The 22,443-nt window shown below is 44.1% G+C and overlaps 1 protein-coding gene across 1 annotated transcript in view; it reads left to right on the top strand.

Annotated features, from left to right (window-relative positions):
- LOC134673322 (baculoviral IAP repeat-containing protein 6) overlaps positions 1–22,443 on the top strand; it is a 113,564-nt gene that overhangs the window by 65,209 nt on the left and 25,912 nt on the right. Inside the window, exons 21-45 of the mRNA XM_063531293.1 lie at positions 313–438; positions 1,345–1,525; positions 2,445–2,546; positions 3,151–3,295; positions 3,681–3,945; positions 4,571–4,740; positions 4,997–5,072; positions 5,528–5,656; positions 7,883–8,135; positions 9,102–9,322; positions 10,361–10,526; positions 10,794–10,877; positions 11,435–11,560; positions 12,056–12,358; positions 13,400–13,627; positions 14,758–15,001; positions 16,447–16,682; positions 17,077–17,267; positions 17,769–17,904; positions 18,149–18,233; positions 18,817–19,058; positions 19,825–19,975; positions 20,176–20,318; positions 20,657–20,869; positions 21,922–22,176. Coding sequence (XP_063387363.1) covers positions 313–438; positions 1,345–1,525; positions 2,445–2,546; positions 3,151–3,295; positions 3,681–3,945; positions 4,571–4,740; positions 4,997–5,072; positions 5,528–5,656; positions 7,883–8,135; positions 9,102–9,322; positions 10,361–10,526; positions 10,794–10,877; positions 11,435–11,560; positions 12,056–12,358; positions 13,400–13,627; positions 14,758–15,001; positions 16,447–16,682; positions 17,077–17,267; positions 17,769–17,904; positions 18,149–18,233; positions 18,817–19,058; positions 19,825–19,975; positions 20,176–20,318; positions 20,657–20,869; positions 21,922–22,176 — 4,471 coding nt within the window. The remainder of the gene's footprint in view (positions 1–312; positions 439–1,344; positions 1,526–2,444; positions 2,547–3,150; positions 3,296–3,680; positions 3,946–4,570; positions 4,741–4,996; positions 5,073–5,527; positions 5,657–7,882; positions 8,136–9,101; positions 9,323–10,360; positions 10,527–10,793; positions 10,878–11,434; positions 11,561–12,055; positions 12,359–13,399; positions 13,628–14,757; positions 15,002–16,446; positions 16,683–17,076; positions 17,268–17,768; positions 17,905–18,148; positions 18,234–18,816; positions 19,059–19,824; positions 19,976–20,175; positions 20,319–20,656; positions 20,870–21,921; positions 22,177–22,443) is intronic.

Genomic DNA, 22,443 nt, shown 5'->3' with positions numbered 1-22,443 from the left:
TCAGGAAGAGATATATAAAAATCTTACTACCATCAGAAATATACACTATTTTCGATAAAACGTCAAAAATCACAAACTAAAAATCATCATACTCTGGATATTTTTAAATTTTCCGACATTTCGTCTTAAAACGAATGTAATTTTTATAAATTAAAATATTGCGTTAATTTAAGTAAAAAATCAGAAAACCGATTAGTTTTACAATTGAAATAATATATAGGAATAAATAGATTTTATCTAATTATGTATAAAATTAGATATTTTTGTAATGTACGCTGCATCGTACACCATTTATGTGAATGTTACTTGCAGGTGGTAGGCCGTCTGTGCGCGTTGTGCGGCGGCGCGGTGTTGGAGCCGTCGTGCGTGCTGGGGCTGGCGCGCTTGGCCGTCACGCTGCCGCCCTGGCCGCGCCACGCGCTCACCACGCTACTGCAGGTAAACTACTACAGCAGGCGCAGCATGGTCAGGGGTGCGAAACTCCTGACTTCGGCCAAACTCGGCTCCGCTCGGCTCAGCATTGCTCCGAGCAATTATTAGGGTTGACACCATTTGACTTCCCTTTGCGTGCACGACCACAGATAAGATAATCACTTGAAGTTTGACAACCCTAAATAGCCGAAAGGGATTGCCATATATTAGAAAGGGATAGCATGCTTCGACCCTGAACCGCTCTCAAACTTCGGTTTTGTAGGAAGTTTCCTTTTTGTACGGCAGTACTATTATTTATTCTGTGGCATGGTTCCATTTTTATCGCCTGTCACTATGCCCGTCATTTACGTACTTACATACTTGTTAGAACGTGACAGGCATGGTGACTAGCGATAATAATGCGACCGTGCTACCACTGCAAGACTCGACAACTATCGTCAATAAATTGAATAATATCCTCATAGTACCTACGACTCATTTCTCTAACAAATTTCAAAAGTCCCATCCCATATGTAGCTTATGCAGGTAAGAAAACAAATAGTAGTAGAAACGAGTTGCCGTGTGCGTCTTTTTCCCCTATTTTTGTGTCCCATTTTGTTGTTTTTAGAAAAACTGTTGAAGGTACAAAAAACTGTATCAAAAATAATTGTTTATGCAGCATTTTGCTAGGATTTATAGTTTTAAAGTATAAAAAGAAGTGATTTAGGGCTGATTTAGACGGCGCGCGAACTCGCATGCGATTTTAGTTACTTTGCAGACTGTTGGTTACGTCCTATTCAACCGACCGATGAAAACCCGTAATGCTATGAAACGCGCATGCGAGTTCTCGCATCGTTTCAATCAGCCCTTATGCTGCAGGATCCGCTCGGATCGGGCACCTGTTCAGCTATTATATTTAGATTTATCTGACAGGACCTAGTAGAGTACGAAAACGGCTCGGCATGTTCGAGCCCCACATACGAGGTGGAGGAAAGATGGCGCCTGGTCGAGGTCCGCGATTCGGTCCCCGACCGCGTGGAGATCCGCAACAAAGTCCCCTGGCCCGCCGGCGGCAAGGCGCCCCGCAAGGTCCACCATGGCGTCACCGTCGCAGGTATGTGTTTTATTTATTTATTTATTTAATAAACTTTACACATAAATTAACAGTATGACACCAAAGCACTTATGTGGTATATTACATAATATTAAAATTCAAAAAATATTTATACTTCAACAATAAAACTTATAACTATGAGATCCGGGACGCATTTTAACATTATATAGAAGAAAGAACAGTTAATTATATGTTTATTGATAAGGTAGATACAAATATTAAAAATGAAAATAAACTAACTTATCTATAAAATAAAACTAAATTAAAACTAAAAACTAATACTAAATAAAATAAGATATTATATTAACATTATATTATTTATCTATGCACCTTATCAGTTTCCTGTAAAATACACCAGCACTACCAGCAAATATATCTATATCATCTACTACAGTATGATGCGGTTAAGAGCAGTGTTGCAAGAGAGAGGCGAATGGAACAAAATATGACGAATCTAACGAATTGTTCAATACGTGACCTGTGTCTTATGTCGTCAGAAAGTTTCCAAAATTGAGAAATTTCCACATGGAAAAAATTCGGATGGTTCTCATATTTCTGTATGTGAATCAATATTTCCCATTTTCAAAATTAAAGTTTCCATTGTTTCCTATGAAATGATCCTGAAATTTCTGAGAATTATTCCAACTTGTTAGAAAAACATGAACCCTTTCCCCAATGTGCACATATTACCTAGTGTACAGTCATCCGCAATTGTATGTTACACAACCAAGGCCGCAAAAATATCGGACTCGATTTTATTTGTAGTGCCATAAGAGCGTGTCACATATTTTTGCGGCCTTCGAAGAGTAACATATTATTCCAGGTGACTGTACCTATTTCTACGCAGTCGATTTGTAGTTGGAATGCTGTACCTTTCATTTATTTTCATTCGTATTATTAAAAAAAAACATATTTCCAGATGTTTTGGCGGATAGTTTCGGTCTGCCGAAGACCAAAACTGAATCATTCGAAGGCAAGAAACCTAATCAAATCATCAAATCGCCTATTCTATCTTCACCAAGTAAGTTTTGTTAATATAAGTTTTCTTTTGATTGACATATTATCAATGCATAGTTGGGACGCGTTATGAAAAAAGTTGAAAAGGATGTTTTTGTCTATAGTTTGTATTTTTTAGCATTAGAAATAAGGTAAACAATCTTGATGTGTCCTTTAGTTGAAAACCAAGTTTTAAAAATAAGTCACGGCAAATATGTAACAATTATGAATCTGATACGATCATTTATATTCTTCTCCTTTCATAAGTAATAGTTACTGATTTTTAAAAAGCGTTTTTCAATTAAAATAAATGTCAAGATCGCTTAACTTCTTCTAATACTAAAAAAACGAACTATATTTGTATTCCATCTGTCTAATATCTTGGTTCCAATGTCTGTGCATCTCACGAGGCAAAATGTGGGAAGCAAGATACATTGGAGAAAGAAATTGGACTGATGAAATATCACATCTAAGACATATTTTGTGATTAAACACTAACCCTTTTATTCATAATATGACAGATAAGGACAAGCGATTATTAGTTAACTGAGGTTTGTAGTCCGTCTATGAATAAGGAGGTAAACAATTTTTATGACTGGAATGCATTTCGAGTTCTATTTTTTTTACAGATTCAATAAAAAGCATAGACATGGACCAACTGCCTCAGGTAGTGGAGTCCGACGACTCCGAGTCGGAGAATCAGCTGGAGCAGGAGTTCAGAGAGGCGATGAGGAAGGAGACGCGGAGTAAGCCAGCTCCGGACAATAATACTAGGTAAGTTTTAAGTATAATTCCTATTGAACGGGCGGACTCTGCGCGCATTTCACATTCGTACTCCGGCCCCGTCCGACCCCAGCCGGTCGGTGGGAATCGTACGTCGTACCTATTGTACTTTTTGGCGGCCAAACACGTCAACTTATGATGATCGACGACGCTCGCTAGATTTTTGTGCATTCCGAATTCCGACAAGGTTTAGGTTTAGGTTCCGACAAGACGCGCCGCGTACGGGAGGTGTGGCGTTTAAAAAGTATTTTTGGGTTTCTAGGGGATGAAATTTGTAAGGTTTATAAGAAACATTGGAATCTCACGGGAAGCACTCGTAATCCATTAGCATCTTTCAAAAAAACATGTGTGTAATCGCGAATCGTCCGTTTCCCAGCAACATCTCGTGCTGCATGGACGCGCGGCTGGAGAGCGGGTGCGGCGGCGGGTCGGGGGCTGGCGCGGCGGGCGCGGCGGGCGAGGCGGCGGCGCGCCGCGTGCTGCTGGCGGGCGGCGCCGCGCTCGCCGCCGCCGTGCGCGCGCCGCCCCGCCGCGCGCCGCAGCCCGCGCCGCCCGTGCCGCCCCCCACCCGCCCGCACCCGCCGCTGCACCACACGCTCTACGACGTCTTCCGCCATCTCGCGCTCGAGTTCCATTACCAGGTCGGTATTCATTATTGCCCGCGGCATCTTTGCAGATGATAGTTGCGGCGAGATAATTGAGATATTTTGAGGATATGTCCGCCCCTGTAGGGGATGTAGTGGAGGCGAAGCGGGCCGCGACCTCGCGCCCCCGGCGGCTCACGCTCATTGAGCTTCATTGTGACTTATCACCTGAACCTAATGCCAAATGTACACACTTGTCGACTTGTAAAACAGAATGTATTCATGCTGCTGCTTCCATTTCGTCCCGCCCTGTACTTAAGTCGAGTTTTGCCGAGACTCGACGAGTGAGAGCTTCTAAAAATCTATTACTAATTCACTATATACTGTATATGATGAACTTGTACATTATATGTAACTACGACTATCAAACGACGAACATTAACCTTTTGATCGTCAACTGACGCGCGCAGCTACAGCCCAATATTAACCTTTGTGCATTCCAGCAAGGTTCACGATGACGCAGCGTGCACGATACACACGGCGTTCAAAAAAATTATTAAACTGCTTCGCGACCACAACACTACACTTTCGTCTCATAAATCTCAATAAAAAAAACTGTATATTAGTTTTTGTTATTAGGATATCATTTACTTCTTTTCTATATCATTTACTTATTTTCCAGATGGACTGCACATTCCTAGAAAACGTGGTCTCCCTATGGCTAACCCTGAACGGCTCCGTGTGGGGCAGCGGCGGCGCTTGGTCACTCAACACGCTGTGCGTGCCGGCCGACACGCCGCGCATCCGCCTCGCCTCCGACACCGTCAACGCGCTGCTGCTGTCGCTCACGCAGTAGGTACCCTGTACTACACCACCACCAGCAGGGGTGCGACACTCCGCGGACAGAGTATACCAAAAATCAAAGCCGTTACGACGCGTTTGTTAGCATGATACAAACATCAATTAATGTTTTATAAATGTGTTGAAATTATAGAGCAGATCCTACCGACCGCGCCATATAAATTATTTTAATTTTCTATATAAACCTTCGGATATAATAATATTACTGTGTATTCAAGATAATATTACACATTGTTTTGTTTTTTAGATTGGAAAACATTTCTTTGAGGTGTTGGGTGTTGTCAATGCAAGCCTTAGCGTGGATCGCATCCCTGCCGTTACAAGTGAGTAAACTCACATTTGTTTAACCTTTTATATATGTGTGGTATTCAGAAATCGTAGGTTCAAACCTTGGTTGTGCTGTATAGAGCAGAAAAAAAATGGTTCGCGAAAAACATTCAAAAGGATTCTTATCATAGACAAGAGGTTAAAATCCACTCATACTACTAAACGTTTATGTTTACTTTGATAGAAAAATGTTTTTACAATACATATTTTCCTATATGCGTAAAATAGCTTTTTGTGCGTATGTCAAAAGTTTAAAGGGCCATATGAATTGTAAAACGTTGTACGATACACGTGAGAATAGGTAATTCGCAACTCGTTTCGAATTTCCTCTTTTCCGCCCTTGTATCGTAAATAACTATTTTCTTCTTTAGAAGCGATCACAATATGTATTTTGCTTATTGCTTTGTTAATACTGGAGATGTGACATATATTTCTTCGATATCTTGTTTAGACTGAAGGCAGCAATCAGACGATGGGGCGCGTGATCCACGAATGTGAGCATTTCGTCCCCGCCGTAGTGAAGTTCATCACCACTAATGTGACTACGGATGGCGCTGTGGCTACCGCCGAGCCTTATCTCGTGAGTATATACCTATTAGATGATTTCTATTGTATTGTGTATTGATTGTGCTAGGATTTGGAAGATTAATGGGAATCTAAAAAAACCGGGCAAGTGCGAGTCGGACTCGCGCACGAAGGGTTCCATACCATAATGCAAAAAAAGGCAAAAAAAAAACGTTCACCCATCCAAGTACTGACCCCGCCCGACGTTGCTTAACTTCGGTCAAAAATCACGTTTGTTGTATGGGAGCCCTACTTAAATCTCAATTTTATTCTGTTTTTAGTATTTGTTGTTATAGCGGCAACAGAAATACATCATCTGTGAAAATTTCAACTGTCTAGCTATCACGGTTCGTGAGATACAGCCTGGTGACAGACAGACGGACGGACGGCAGAGTCTTAGTAATAGGGTCCTATTTTACCCTAGTTTAGATATAAGGAGGAGAAATTTAAATCGTCTTTAACGTATGCGGAGTGAAATTTGGTCAAAGTTTGTTATATAAAATATAAAAACACAAAAATCTAAATAAAAAATATGTGTTGTCAATGTAAAGTCAATATATCTGTCAATCAGTTTGGTAAGTCTCATAAAGATTGGGTGTTTAATTTTGTAATTATGGTAAATCAACAAGAACGCCGTCGTCAAACAGTATGTAATTTCTATAGTAGCCATCCCCTATGGCCGAAATCAAAGGTGGTGGAACATTTTGTGCAAATGGGTGAGAGTCGAAGCACTATTTACAATATTCTGGCGTCCTTTGCCTTGATGAAAACCACTGCCAGAAAGCCTGGTTCTGGAAACTATTCCAGCTTGAGCAAGGTTTCTGAGAGAGCTCGATTAAAGAAAATTACGGCCGGCCGTGTCGCACAATCTTATAGAGAGCTCGGAAGAAAATTTAAAACTGACGGCAAAACTGTTAAAAAATATCTTAAAGACATGGGCATTGATAAGCGATGTAGAAAAGTTAAGCCCACTGTCTCTGAAAACCAAGAAATCACTCAGAAAGTACGGTTGTGTAAATTAGTCAAAGAAATATTTTACGCTAAAAACAATGTCACTTGCGTTATGGATGACGAGTCATATTTCACGTTAGATGGAAACGAGTGGCAAGGCAATTACTATTTTGAGAACACCAATGGTCCAACCGATGAGAACGTGAATGTTGAGCATACAAAATTTCCTAAAAAAGTTTTGCTATGCTTGCCATCAGTCGACGCGGAATGCCTAAGCCTGTATTCTTTGAGTCAGGTTTAGCTGTGAACGCCGACCGCTACATAGAGCGTTGTTTGCCATTAGTGCGGGATTTCATAAATACGAGTCATAGAGGAGAAAATGTAGTGTTTTGGCCAGACTTAGCCTCAAGCCATTATTCCAAAAAAACCCTTTGCAAAATGGCGGAGTTAAACATCCCATACGTACCGAAGACATCAAATCCACCTAATGTTCCGCAACTTCGCCCTATAGAAGATTTTTGGGCAAATCTAAAGAGGCGAGTATATTGCAATAATTTTCGTCCCAAAAATCTACAGTTTGATTCGAAAAATAAAATCGGAGCTGAATAAAATGCCGACATCTGTGTTTTCGACAGCGATGGACAAAGTACCACAGAACTGCCGTAAAGCATCTCGCATGGGAGTAACCTATTTTTTACACTAAGCCTTGATATATACATTATTATAAAAACATAATTATTTTAAAAAAGGATGGTGTTTTTTTTATTTCAAATAATATTGAACTTTGTCCAAATTTCACTCCGCATACGTTATTTTGTATGTATGTATTTTTATTCTATGCATGGAAGAAAAATATGTGTATTAATTAGGGTGACAAGGGACCCTTACTTGCAGTAACGTACCTACCCAATAACGGCAATTAGCATTGTATGACGTGTTTCACAGTGGTCATGAAATAAAAATTAAGGAAATATATAGAATGAGTTCTAACATGGTTTTGAGTTTTTGACAATTAGAAATGGTTGTTTAACCCTTTTCCAGGCCGCACCTAATTACAAGGTTTTCCCAAAAAATTCAAATATATTCCAATTACAATTCGAAAGTATAATCTAATTTGAACCTTAAATCGGAATGCTAAAGTTGAAATTCTTTTGGCGCGTATGTGGTCGATATACCGTACTATGCCTGGAAAATGGTTCACAGTAATACATATAATATTGAGTATTGAGAGTAGCTTATATGCCGTATAGTACCGTATTGTGGCACACGGTTGACTCTTGTACGTGTGCAGGGCGGAGCGCACATCGGCGCGGGCGCGGGCGCGGCGGCGGCGCTGCACGCCGTGCTGTCGCGCGTGGTATGCCCGCGCGGCGCGGCCGGCGCGCTGGCCGCGCTGCGCACGGTCTGCGCCGTCTGGCGCAAGGACGCGCCGCTCGCGCAGGCCTACGACCTGCAGGCCACGCTGCTGAGGGTGGCTCACCCGATGCTGCAAGTGCTTAGCCCCAGGCATGCGGTGCACGCTGTCAAACTGTTCGACGCTGTCGGTAAGTGACACTTGCCCTAAAGTAATAACTACTTATTTTTAACAAACGAGTCAAACGTCATTCTAGTTCCACGACTATTTGCCGCAATGGCAAAAGTCACAGACAATCTGAATAATTCAAATTCAAAGGTACAGACTTCAATTGTCGATCCTTTAAGGGTAGTCTAATTAGCTGGTTTGTTAGTGCACGACACCTTGCATTTTGTGACTATGCGCTGAAACTTAGCACAGTTGATTCTTAGCTAGTCTTGGGCAGATACAAACCGGGAGCCATCGAGAGCCACCTCCCATTTAGTGAGGGGAGGGGGGAAGTTCGACGCTGCCGCGTCTCACTTGGAGCAACATTTCTTTAAATCTATACGTATTATGGCATGTAATATATCATTTTCGGATAAACTGAGGATGAGTAATCTATTTTTAGAACAAAAACAATGCACTTTCTAACAAAAAAAAAGAATAAAGTACACTTGCTGCTGAGACGACTATGTCGTCGAAAAGACGCTGAATATTCACCGCATATACAGGGTGGAAAGGCACGACGTTCCTTCCCGGAAGTATTAAGTCGTTTAAGTGATACAGAGCAGATTGATAATGGTAAGAATCGTTAATTGAGTAAAAAAGAAAAATACCAAATTTTGTACTTTTTAACTGTGGTGATAACCCTATAGCATGTGCACATGACGGCTAGATTAAAGATCTCCGTCGGGAATGCTCGGGAGTTAACCCTTTTATCCGATCGTTGAGAGAATCACACTGATGTATGAATGACGCATAAATGACAAATAAATCAACTGAATGCAAAAATATTATAAACAATTTTATTACTTTCTTAGATAATTACTTTTTGCCAATATTTAACACTATCTTCTCTTCACATACGGTGTTCAAATGCACGCCGCGTCTTCGTCGTGCCTTTCCACCCTGTATATATTTAATGACTGATTCATATGTGTTGTATCGTATGCAGCTCACCACTCCCTGGGCTGGGTGCGGGAGACGGGCGGAGGTCGCGGCGAGGCCGGCTCCGAAGCCCGTCTGTCGGGCCTGCTGGCCGACGTGCTCGGCGGCGGCGGCGCCGGGGCCGCGCGCCGCGCGCCGCTGCGCCGCGCCGTGCTGGCGCAGCTGCTGCACTACTGCCGCAAGCTGCTGCACGCGCCCGCGCAACCCGCCGCCGGACAGCCCAACACGGTACGTCACTAACCCACGTTAGATTATTAGCAACAAATTATTTTTTTATGAAATAGGAGGCAAACGGGCAGACGGATCACCTGGTGGTAAGCGATTACCGCCGCCCATGGACACCCGCGACACCAGAAGGGTTGCAAGCGCGTTGCCGGCATTTAAGATGGGAGTACGCTCTTTTCTTGAAGGTTTGAAGGTCGTATCGGTCCGGAAATACCGCTGGCGACAGTTCATTCCACAGTTTGGCTGTGCGAGGCAGGAAGTTTCTGGAGAAACGCACAGTTGAGGACTGCCGACCATTCAAGTGATGAAGATGGTATTGTTGTCGCGTAGGGCGATGGCGAAAAAAAGCCGCAGGGATAAATCCGAACAATTCCTACAAAAATACTGGATTCCTGTACAGCGGGCGCAGCATGGTTTCATTTTTATCGTCAGTCACTTTCCCTCTTACATACTTGTTAGAACGTAACAGGCATGTTGACAAGCGATAAAAATGCGACCGTGTTACCGCCGCAGCACACCATTGGGTTGGAAACTTCCGTCCGTTAGTTTTGAACCCGTTTACTACTCTACTGCCGAAGGCCGCTGCAATCACTTGCACATTCTATTTAGCATGGAAGGGTCTACCACCTTATGGCATAAATTGGAATCGAAATATGACATTGACACTTCAAGCTTTTAAAACGGTGCTTCTGTGCAGATCCCAGATGTATAGTCCTTTACCTGCCTTACCTAACCTTTTGACTCTTAGGCCCACTTGCACCATTCCACTAACCCGGGGTAAACCGGTTAAACCTGGAGTTACCATGGGTGCCAGTACAATTTGACACAAGGTTAACGGTTAAACATATTAATCTCGGGTTAGTGGGATGGTGCAAGTGGGCCTTAGTTCTACACATCTAATACACAAAACAGATAGTAAGCTATAGTTAACAACCCTAGAGCTACCGCCGAGCGTAGGTATGAAAAGTTAAGTACATACATGTGATTGACTTCTGTACCTATCTGTTTTGTGACTAATACCTATCGTTTTTATCGTTTCAGTCTGCCTCGAGTCCAGGCGTGGCCGGAGGTAGTGGCACCTCTAGCTCCGGCGAGAGCTCCTCCCAGTCGCAAACTGACGAAAGCAAGCAGCAAGCACAAGATACTACCAATCTGGAGGACGAGAGGAAACAGCAGGCTCCGAAGGCGCCCTGCGTCGCTGATACAGGTATGTTAAAATGATACTACAAAAAATGTATCAGAACACAAAGAATGAGTCAGTAGTCTTTTCACATAGAACAAATAACATACTCCTGAGAAACCCTATTTGGATAAACCCTCCTCTGCAAGATATTCGAACGTAGTGAAAAGATTAACCTTGTTCATTTTGTCAACAATTTGTTTAATCGCATAAAAATGTTTCAGAGCATTTGAGACATAGGTAGTGTATTTTTTTTTCAATTTTTCCATTTTTTAATTGACGCGTTGTTCACAGTGCTGCAAAACCATGCAATCATGCAGAGGTTCTACAGGACGTTATCCATCTGTGACGGCATGAATACGACAGTGCTCAATTCAGGTAAATTTCCTCTTAACCATTAGAATAATTTTACCATACAAAGACCAGGGGTGCGAAACTCCTGACTTCGGCCAAACGAATACATGTTACTTGGTAGATATTCCACCAATTCGGAATGGAATTCCTTGCCGGCGTCTATATTTCCGTGTTCTTATAACCCGGCAACCTTCAAATCAAGAGTGAACAGGCACCTTCTGGGCGAGCTTGCTCCATCGTAGGCCACGTCTACGCCTCGGCTAGTCTGTGGCCATGCCCATTCATAATAATAATAAAAAAACTCGGCTCCGCTCGGCTCAGCATTGCATTAGGGTTGACACAACTTGACGTCGCGTGCACGACCACAGATAAGATAATGGCTTGAATTTTGGTAACCCTAAATAGCCGAAAGGGATAGTGCCATACATTAGAAAGGGATATCATTATTCGTCCCTGAATCGCTGTCAAACTTCGGTTTTGTAGGAAGTTTTCTTTCTGTACGGTAGTGCTATTATTTATTCTGTGGCTATTAGACGTTGAGGAGCAGAGAGCGAAAGTAACTTGTATGTGTGTGTTGGCAGGCATGAACTCAGAGCCGTCCGGCGAATACGCGTCGCTGAAGGAGGAGGTGTTCTGGCTGGTGGCGCACATGGCCAGCGTCGCCTCCAACCCCGCCGCCATGCTGCCCAGCTTGATGGACTTCCTTAGTGAGTCTATAACTTATCTCCCCCACTGGAAACCCTGATAACTAATAAGGATGCTCATTGTGACGTTTAAAAAATATTCGTAGAAGTCTAAATCTTCATTTTCTATATATAACTTCTATTTATGAAAAACCCCGGAAACCTAGAAAATGACTCCCATGTTGAGTTTAGAAATATTTATCCAGCCCAGTAATTATTATTAATTATTATATATAAGTAAATAAACTTTTGTTTCAATAAAAATAAATCAAAAAACAAGGCTAGGTTCCTTTTGTTTATGTGTACAGTGCAAAAAATATTTTGAAGATTTCAACAACTGTTTCTTTTAGAAACTAACTCCCTTATTCATAAACGTTTACTAAAGTTGGCAAGCCGATAATATTCGTTTATCCCTTTCCATCATACCAATACGACGGAAAGGGACAATCGATTATTATCGGCTAGTCAATTTTAGTAAACGTTTATGAATAAGGGGGTTAATGTTTAAACTTTTTACAGAAAAAGAAGAAGTAGTCCACCTATCCCAAGCGATGCAGCAGCTAATAATCCGGCTACTCGACAAGCCTGAAGCCCTAAACGCCTTCATAGAGGCCGGTGGCTTAGAGCTGGCCGTAGAGAAGCTGACCCAATGCCACCAAGCGGGCCCTAGCGGTAACCAGGGGCTCGTGTCGTCCCTTATGAACTATTTGAAATTGCCTCCGCAACTTATCAATATGTCGACGTCGTCGAATAATGGGAATAAGAAGAACCAGCCGCCGGTGTTGGAGACGACCAATGGACTTATCAACATCGCGCCTTTATGTAAGTAGAACATGTGAAGTACAAGATCTTGGTATAAGGAAGATTTAACTGCTTTTGTTTAAACTCGTCTGACTTTCAATCCGGAGGTCGCGGGTTGAAATCCTGGCTCGTACCAATGAGTTTTTCGGAACTTATGTACGAAATATCATTTGATATTTACCACTAGCTTTTCGGTGAAGGAAAACATCGTGAGGAAACCTGCATACATCTGCGAAGAAATTCAAAGGTGTATGTGAAGTGTATGTGTGGGCTAGCGTGGGGACTATAGCCCAAGCCCTCTCGCGCATGAGAGGAGAGGAGCACAGGCTCAGCAGTGGGACGTATATAGGCTGAAATGATGATGAATGATGATGTAAACATTGTTAAATGTAAGCTTTTTTTATCGGATCGTCATCCGAACCCGACGGTTATGAAAAGAGCGAATATAGAATTATCTAATATTTTTCGCATATGCGTCTGTAAATTGCAATTTCTTGATGTGTGAAGTCGTCTTTGGAGCTGAAGGAACAGAAACCTTAGCGCATACCGAAAATCGACATTTTGTTATCTGGCACTTTAACACTGACATATTCGAGCGACGTTACGTCTTTACAGCCCTCTCGCGCTCGAGAGGAGGCCTGTGCCCAGCAGTGGGACGTATATAGGCTGAGATGATGATGATGATACGTCTTTACAGAGCGAACTGGCAAATTCTTCGAAGAGCGGCTTGTTCTGTGTTCGCCTATTAATTGGTTTTTCACATCAACTATTCGAAAAATGGCTTTTTCTTCCCCGCTAGGAGGGGTCAAAGTGGCACTTTTCTTCCCTGCTAGAAGGGATCAAAGTTGTACTTTTCTGTTCTAGGACAAGGTTTTTTCTTTAATTTATACATATTTTGGAACATAACAATTTCCTCATAGTTGATGTGAAAAGCAGTATGTGTCACACGGTATTAAAATTATACACTTGAATCCCTCATTATGCTCAGGATTGAATGTACGCCCTTGACGGAAATATATCATTTTGATCCCTTGTAACACAAACTATTATTTTTTGTCTCAGGTACGGTGTCCTGCGGCAACCCCACAGCTCAAGCGGCCGATGTTCTCCTGAGCGGCGGCGGCGCCGCGCACGCGGGCGGCTCGTGCGCCGCCCGCCGCGTGCGCGCCGCGGCCTGGTCCTACCACTTCTTCAGCGCTGACGACTCGTCGCTCGCGCTCACGCTTCAACTCCCGTATGCTGCGCAGCTGCATGAGCTGCAGCTTCATCCGCACCTCACCAGCCTTGCTAGTATGTATACATAGCAGTAGTAGACTTTCTCGACGGTTTTGACGGACTATGATTTAGGGCCAGTTGCACCTACCACATTTGACAGACTGATCAACGTCAGCCGGCGCCCCCCGGGGCTTTATTGTGAAACTTTCCATACATAAAAATTTAGCGAACTCCTTAACGATACGAACAGTTTGGTGCAACTGACCCTTAAGCGGGTTTTCCACCGCGAGCGGAGCGGACTCATTAAGGACTTAGTTTAACTCGCAAGACTAAACTACGTACTTGTGTTTCCACCAACAAATAGTCGAGCGGAAATGACAAAATGAGCATAAAGAGTTGAAATGAGCTCGCTCAGCTCGTGAGAGCGGAGCGGTGTCATTACGGAGTCCGGTCAACTCGCAATGGTAAATTACATAGGCGCGTTTCCACAGGGAAAGAGGTGAGCGGAGCGAGCCAACTAGTTAAAATGAGCCCGCTGCGTCAAGGTCCGGCCGACTAGTTTGAAAAGGACTAGTTGCTGTCAACGCCCCTCCCTACCCCGCCGGCACCGAGCGCGCTTTCATATTTGCTGTGATAGCTGAATGACTGATGAGTCGTGTTTTTTGGCAAATCGTTGAATAGCCTATATTCCCCCTTCAGTGTTCTTTCTCGAATGTGCTGGCATAACCAAAATCTTCGTTTGGCGCTTGTTTCTCTGTTTTATATACAACAATATGTATTTTTTCTTCTTGTATAAAAACTAGTAATCGCTATCACTTGATTCCGTATCGCTCGACATCATGTTCAAACACGACTGTGTGGTCGACCAGTTCAAAACTTCAACTGAACTCGCTCTCTGTGGAAATCGACTATTCATTTTCTATTTCTCATTTTCCGTTCAGCCCGCTCCGCTCATTCCTTTTGCGGTGGGAATCAAACAACTAAACTCTTTGTTGATGGAAACGCAAACCTATTTTTTAACAACGAAGTCCGCTCCGCTTAGCCATCTCTCGCTCATTGCTCGTTCGCGGTGGAAAACCCGCTTTAGGGTCGGTTTCATCAAACTGTCTGTCACCGTTAAAGTGTTTACTAAATTTGAATTTTAAGGTCTCACAACTCATAAATTTGTATCGTAATTTGGTTGTTAACGATTTTTTCTCTTGCAGCATGCCCAGGCGCCGTGGCAGTAGAAGCCGGTTGCGGCGGCACGCTGGCCCCGCTCGGGCCCCCCCAGAACACCGCCGGCATGACGTTCATCCGCCTCGTGGTGGCGCGGCCGATCGTGTGCACCACCGTGCAAGTGCGCCTCTACAAGCCGAGGGACAGCTCTAACATGGGGCTCTTGCAGTTGAGGCTACTCGCGCAGCCCGCGTTCGCTGCTCCTGCTTCGCCACAATCACTCCCACATACGTAAGTATTAACTTTATTGGGCAGTGTTGCCAACTCGGATTTTGAAAAAAATGCTAGACTACTGTCTAGATTATGCCAAAAATATGCCAAAGTTTTTTGAAATACCTATGCTAAAAAAAATGCTAAAATATCACTTGAAATTAGACACTTAAAACACACACATTTTTCAAATTTACGCCTTGTTCTACTGACAAGATCTGCTTGACCAACTTTATATAATCCGTCAACGTCCATCCGTCCATAAAAGTCAAAATTCATATGAAAATATGAACCACATAAGGCGATGGCGCATATTGGTGCTCCCAAGTTGGTGCAAACTTGGCTTAGACTAAATTATGCTAAAAATATGCCAGATGGTAAATAGTAAATTTTTGTGCCAAAGCGAGTGAAAATATGCCAGATCTGGCATCATTTATGCCAAGTTGGCTACACTGTTATTGGGACGATGACGTTAATGTTAGATGCCTCATCCGACGCATGGTTACGCGGCCCACAGTGTAGTTCCGTACAACTGACACACTGTACAGACCGCGCGATAACCCAAAACATTTTAGGGCTCATTTAGTTTAGACGATGCGAGAACTCGCATGCCAGTTTCATTACATTGCGGGTTTTGATCGGTCGGTTGACTTGAATGTAACCAACAGTCCGCAATGTAACTAAAATCGCATGCGAGTTCGCGCGCCTTCTAAATCAGCCCTTAACCTTTTCAACGCCACCGGCGGCAATTGACGTCAACGCAAAATTGTGACAACGACGCCAAAGACGGCATTTGACGTCAATCGTTTTTTGATGAATATCTACTGAAAAACACCCCACTTTTGGGTTGTCATTATTTATTCACACAACTAAATTTTTCTCAAAAATGGACGGCAAAGTCGACTTTGCCGTCTAAAAAATAGATTTCCGTCCATTATTTGTCGAGTTCCAAACTTTTTAAAAGTTGAAATGGCCATATCAAATGAAGGCACAGGCCCATTAAACAGCCAAACAGATGATTAGTACAGCGACTATTTAGCTGTCTCAAATAGCTTGGCGTATTTTCGGCAGAAAAATACACTTCTATTTTTTTATTAAAAAAATAAAAAGGCGGCAAGGGCTTTTTTCTGTGAAAATATATACGTAAGAACGTTGCTTTTGTAAAATATTTCTATGATATTTATATTTCTTGCGCCATTTTTGAGAAAAGCACTATATATGACTCGACTGGAAGGCTACTTGCTGGCTTCGGATTCAATTAAACGGACTCCCAAGGTCGTCCGTTTAAAACGAATCCTCAGCCTGCAAGTAGCTACTTCCGAGCCTCGACAATAATGTACTATTACCCCCGTGGCGTCAGTGACACGGTAAAAGGATGCGCCGTTTGACGTTCAAAAGGTTAAGCAACGTGTGATTCCTTAGTTTTAAAGCCGTCTCAGAGTGGTAAATGGATGTTATGTTTTCAGCAACAACTGGGCGCAAGTGGTGGCGACGTGCACCCTGGCGCGGCTGGCGGCGCCGCGCTGGTCGTGCGTGACGGGCGCGGGCTGCGTGGCGGCGCTGGCGGCCGCGCTGGCGGGCGGCGGCGGCGCGGCCGCGCACGCGCACCACGCGCTGCTCGCCGCCGCCAAGGCCTGCCCGCAGCTGCGCGCGCCGCTGCTCGCCGCGCTGCTCAACATGGACGACCAGGCGCACGCGCAAGGTAACCAGTAACCCGAGTGATATACCGAGGGCCGTGTGCAAATATCTCGTAAACTAGTTAAGGGCGATATGTAATTTGAACCCTCGTGGAAGTCAGCTGCCGCTCCGTTAGGTTGGGGAACGGCAACCCCCCATACACCTAAAAAATCTAACTTCTGCGGTCGGGCCCTAGGCATAAATTTTCCAAGATGGTGAGACTTTCCACACGGAACTTTTTAAAATCCAAAAATTATTGTGGCCTTTTTTTATAAATTGTGATATATTGTGCAATTTTCAGAAGTATGTCCAATATCTCTCTAATTTTTTTATGCTTTGGCCTACAGTCTTATTTGTAGCAGTTTATAAAACTACAATTGAAGACCTCCATGTAAATCTAATGTATAATGTTTCTTTAGCGTTCCAACCGCCATCGGGCGGGCGCACCAACAACAGCATGAACGCGATCTGCTCGCTGGCGCGGCAGCTGTGCCGCTGGTGCTGGGACGGCTCCGTTCAGGCCTACGTGCGCTGGCTGGGCGCCGCCGCCGAGCTGTGGCTGCGAGAGCGCCGCCTGCCGCCCGCCGCCACCGTGCACACGCTCGCCAGCGTACGTACACACACTACACAGACCCCCTAATGCTAACCCCTATAGTCCGTTTTTTAGCATTAGAAAGAACTTCGCAGAAGTAAGCTTGTGGTTCCAAATCCGGCACTTTTAGCGGTAATCATTTGAAGTAAATTATATGTATTGACCATGCTACATTAGATAATTCAATAATTATTAACAATTAAAGAGCCTGATAAAAACTGCACGCTTGCTTCTGTGGAGTTCTTTCTAATGCTAAAAAAAACGAACTATAGTACAGAGGCTCCCAATCTTTTTCAGTTGCATGTTTAAAATGTAATCTCAGCTCCCTAACCTAACTAGGTTATTTGAAATATATAAGTATTGGATTGCCTCAAGGTGTCCCCTCTTTACTGTCTATTTAATTTACCATAGACGGCGCACTTTAGTCCACTTCAGGCATTCTAAAGAGAAAAGTGCACCTTGCACGTGCGACCACCCTTTTTAATTAAACTTAAATCATGATTATTTTTTTTCTTTCAGGTTTTATGGACGCTAAAAGAAGAAAGAATCATGGACAATTTAGAAGAACTGATCACAGACGACCTGTTCGAGCTTATTTACACCTGGGTGAAAGATGTGCCTGAAAATAGCCTCATAAAGAAGTCTTTAGACTCTGGTAAGAGCCGTTATTACCTAAACGCTTTAATAATATTACATATGCTACTAATATTTTTATTTTTAATACAATTTAAATTAGGCCCAGTTGCACCAAACACATTTAACAGACTGATTAAAGTCAAATAGCAGGGAAGTATGAAACTTCCCATACAAATAAACGCGAACGCTTTAACGGTGACAGACAGTTTGGTGCAACCGGCCCATAGTATTCTTTGATTGAATGAGTCCTTCTTTTGTTTCAGTGTTGTGTTCAATGTGCTATATCAGACCGGAACTGTTTAGAATGTTACTGGAACAAATGGATATCCCTGTTGACAGTGACGAAAGGTGAGTCTAGTACAAATTCAATGTTGAAGTTTCGAAGCTTGCTAGTTATGTTATCGAAGGACCCTCCCTGAACGTTGGGAGGAGCTTACTACAGACAGTTCATCTTGGCGGTCGACCATCTTTAATCGCACCAAACTGTTTGAGGAAAACCGCCTCAACATCTTAGATGCCAAACGCCAACAACGTAAAGAGAGACCGAAGCCCTCTTACGGGTATACATACAACGCGTCTGGCCAACTCTATTGTAACACCTGGCAGAAAAGTCTTTAAGACCAAGTTCGGTCTGGCCAGTCACATTCAGGCCCATAACAGGCGTAATCCGTAATTGTTGAGGTCGCCGTCATAGAAATCGATGAGGACTATATATATATATCGAAGGACACATGTAACGGTTTGTCGGTCGACGGTGTCCTCGGTTTTGTACCCGTACCCGGTGGCCCGGGTCTGGATATCGGATGATGGTAGCTTGACGTAGGAGGAAACGGGGTCAATCGAAGCATGATTTTTGGATGCTTTTAGGGGACGTAATTTATGGACAGCCCCCTAGTAGATAAAATGTTACTGTAATATGTTTGTCTCGCAGCATGGAGGGCCTGACGGACGACACGAAAGTGCACGGCGGCGTGGCGCCGGCGCCGGCGTGGCGGCTGCAGGGCCGGCAGCTGCGCACGGCGGCGGCGTGCGCCATGTCGCCGGCCGCCACCACGCTGCTGCTCGGCTCCGCGCTGCCCGCCCGCGCCGTGCGCGCGCTCGCCGCCGCCGCCCAGCGCCGCCTGCACGCCATACAGCAGCCGCAGGACTCCGTGCAGACCCCGCCCAGAGAAGGTCACTTTACTTTCCTACCGTTGTTTACAAAAATAATAAGGCTAAGGAATGGAATGCGCTCCCGTCATCTGTATTCCCTGAGAAATATGACCTCGGTCTCTTTAAAGCTAGAATAAATAGGCTATTACTGAACCGGTGACCTCCATCTTAGGCTATGTCTTCACTTTCCATCAGGTGTGACTAGAGCCAATCGCCGAACAGTTATAATAATAAAAAAAAACCTTATGTTTGACGACTTCACATAAAAATAATCACTACCGGTTGTCGATAAGAGTGATCTCTTATTATAGACATGGCAGTAATTTGTTCCTTCTTCCTGGCGTTGTCCCGGCATTGTGCCACGGCTCGTGGAAGCCTGGGGTCCGCTTGATAACTAATCCCGAGAATTGACGTAGACACCAGTTTTTACGAAAACGACTATCATCTGATCTTCCAACCCAGAGGGGAAACTAGGCCTTATTGGGATTCATCCGGTTTCCTTACGATGTTTTCCTTCACCAAAAAGCGTCTGGTAAATATCAAATGATATTTCGTACATAAGTTCCGAAAACTCATTGGTACGGGGTTTGAACCCGCGACCTCCAGATTGGAAGCCGCACGCTCTTACCGCTAGGCCACCAACGCTTCAGGCATGGCAGTAACTTGTATTATATGTACTTTTTACTGCCTTGCCTATACCTAAAATATATTCCTTTCCATAGGGCCGGATGCGTAATGCAGTCCCTAAACAAACAGTACGTGATCTAAATGAACAATATTATTACAGAGCTCCCATCAATGAAGAGCATATGCCAGCTAGTGGAGTGGACGCAACTATTGTGTGCTGAGCGACGCTTGAAAGACTGGCTCGGCGGACCCGGCGCTGTGTTCTGGAAGCCACTGCTCATGCTGCTGTGTTACCCTAGGCCTCAAGAGGGGTATGTAAACGTGATATGTTTCTATAAGTGTGTGTGTAGTGTGAGTGTAAAAGTGTATTTTCTTTTAATATAAAATTTGGAATATCACTCGCAGACGTATCTGCATGTTTAAAACTTGGTTTACAAAGTGTATGCAAGTATCCGAGCACGTTTTTAATTTAGGGGCGTGGTCTATAAATTGGGTCTATTTTTTTGTACAGAACATGGCAAGAAGGTGCAGAATACGCGGCGTTGGAAGAGAATACGATTCGCCTGTTCGCTGAACTGACTGTGTGTCACGCGGCGAACCAAAAATTGTTTGCATCGACGCTTCATTCCATCCTAGAGGCGTTGCACTGTACAGGTATGCACGCAAGGTTTTTGTACTGTTGTTGTGAACTTTATATTATTATAATTCGGCTCACGACTGGTAGCTACAGTTGGCGTGCGTGTAATGTCGCTCCCACACGGTGCACAAGAACTAGCGCGAGTTATTTGCAAATATTCTGAAGATTACTTGCGTAAGCTGTTCACGCTAGTGTAAGCGCGAGGCGCTGGTGCGCCATTTAGTCCGTATTTTCACGTCAGCGCGAGGATGGGAAATGCGAATGACGTACCGCGCCGGGTTTACTTGTACTCATTTATCCTCAATCCGTCTGCCGACCTATTTTTTAGACAAGAATGTGTGGGTTTCGTGTACAGGTCCAGAAGGTATCAGCGGGTTCACTCGCGCGCTCATCCTGCGGCTGCTGCTGTCGTCGCCGCGCGCGTCGGTGGCGCTGCGCTGGGCGGGGCCGGGGGCGGGCGTGTGCGCGCCGCCCGCGCCGCGCCACCCCGCCGCGCACTGCCACGCGCTGCTGGCGCTGCCGCTGCACACCACCGTGCGCGCGCTGCTCGTCGACCACCGCCCGCCGCGTGAGTGCAGTACCTCGCCCACATACTCGACGAATGGCATGGGAAGCAGACAGAGACGGAGTGTGGCCCCGCTTCTCGTTATCGGTCGCCATACTGCTCATCATACTTCTCATACCCCTCGTCGATTGTGGCCGCGCCATATCGTCTGCAGATATAAGCCCTGCCGTTCTATACACCATCTGTCATTCAAACTTGTTGTACATCCAGAACAGTGTACCGTGATGCAGTATGTTTTTCTTCTCTTAGTGAGGAATAACGCTGGCATTAATAGAACATTAATAGAACGGCACTAATATCAGAGCGTTTTTGTCCCCAAATTTTTTACACTTTTTTACAAAGGGATTCAACAATTTAATAGTAAACTGATAAAGATCCCGCATGACTTTCAAACAACAAGGTATTTCATCAAAATACATCCCCCGTAGTCGGACTGCTTACGCAAAAAATAGTTATGTTAGAAGGGCGTGCAGGTTGTACAACGAGAAATTTTTGAGCCTTGATATTTTGTGTGAGAAAAGTGTAATAATTAATAACCCAAGATTGGCGCTATAAAGAAATAATCTCAGTATTAGATGTTATTGCTTTTTATAATTTCTTTATTAATAAATAACAAAACCTTTTCAAGATTCAGCTTGTAAAAATTGGTATCAATACCATAAGGTTGCTATAATACTCTTATTTTTATTTTCATCTTTTTTCTTTTTTGTGTTTTGTTTTTGCACGCACAAATAGCTCTGTTTTACTGTGTAGAAACTACTTAATAAACATGATGTTCAAATATTCTCATTAAGGAAACTGTAAGTCTAGTTTTAAGAAAATTTCCCGTGTTATATATAACTATGAAAGACTGTTTGTTTCTTAAATAAATAAATAAATAAATAAATAAAAATACAATAGAATATAGGCACTTCATCAAAAATATGATCCAAGAAATTCGACGTTTGAAACGCCCGTGTTATTGACCCAATTACACTTTTTGCAAAACCGTCCAAGAAAGGATATCTAACTTTTTTTAACTTAAATCGGTAACCAAACATTTTATTTCCCTGCAGTACCTCTTATGGACGACACTGCTAAAGTCTGTGTGAGCAACCCCTCATCCTCGGGCTCCGGCTCAGTGCTTCGCAGCGCCTCCGACACGGCCATTATGACCGTGGCCGACGCGTGGGAGCTCAGCCTAGCCGCCGCCAGCGCCTCCAAGGACAAGCGCGTCAAGGACGTGAAGAACACCTCACTCAAGCAGCAGAACAGCAAGAAGCGGCAGAGCAACAAGACGGTCGACGCCACCATGCTCTCGGTGACCGATGGTGAGTGTAGTTGTAAGGTGACTCCGACACGGCCATCCTGACCGTGGCCAACGCGTGGGAGTTCAGCCTAGCCGCCGCCAGCGCCTCCAAGGACAAGCGCGTCAAGGACGTGAAGAACACCTCGCTCAAGCAGCAGAACAGCAAGAAGCGGCAGAGCAACAAGACGGTCGACGCCACCATGCTGTCGGTGACCGATGGTACGTATAATTTGCCGTATTTCTCTTACAAGGAGATACCCAACTGTCCGACTCCGATTCCGACTCATAT

This window comes from Cydia fagiglandana, chromosome 18 (assembly GCF_963556715.1).
Source record: "Cydia fagiglandana chromosome 18, ilCydFagi1.1, whole genome shotgun sequence".
NCBI lineage: Eukaryota > Metazoa > Arthropoda > Insecta > Lepidoptera > Tortricidae > Cydia > Cydia fagiglandana.
This window is presented reverse-complemented; position numbering and strand designations above follow the sequence as displayed.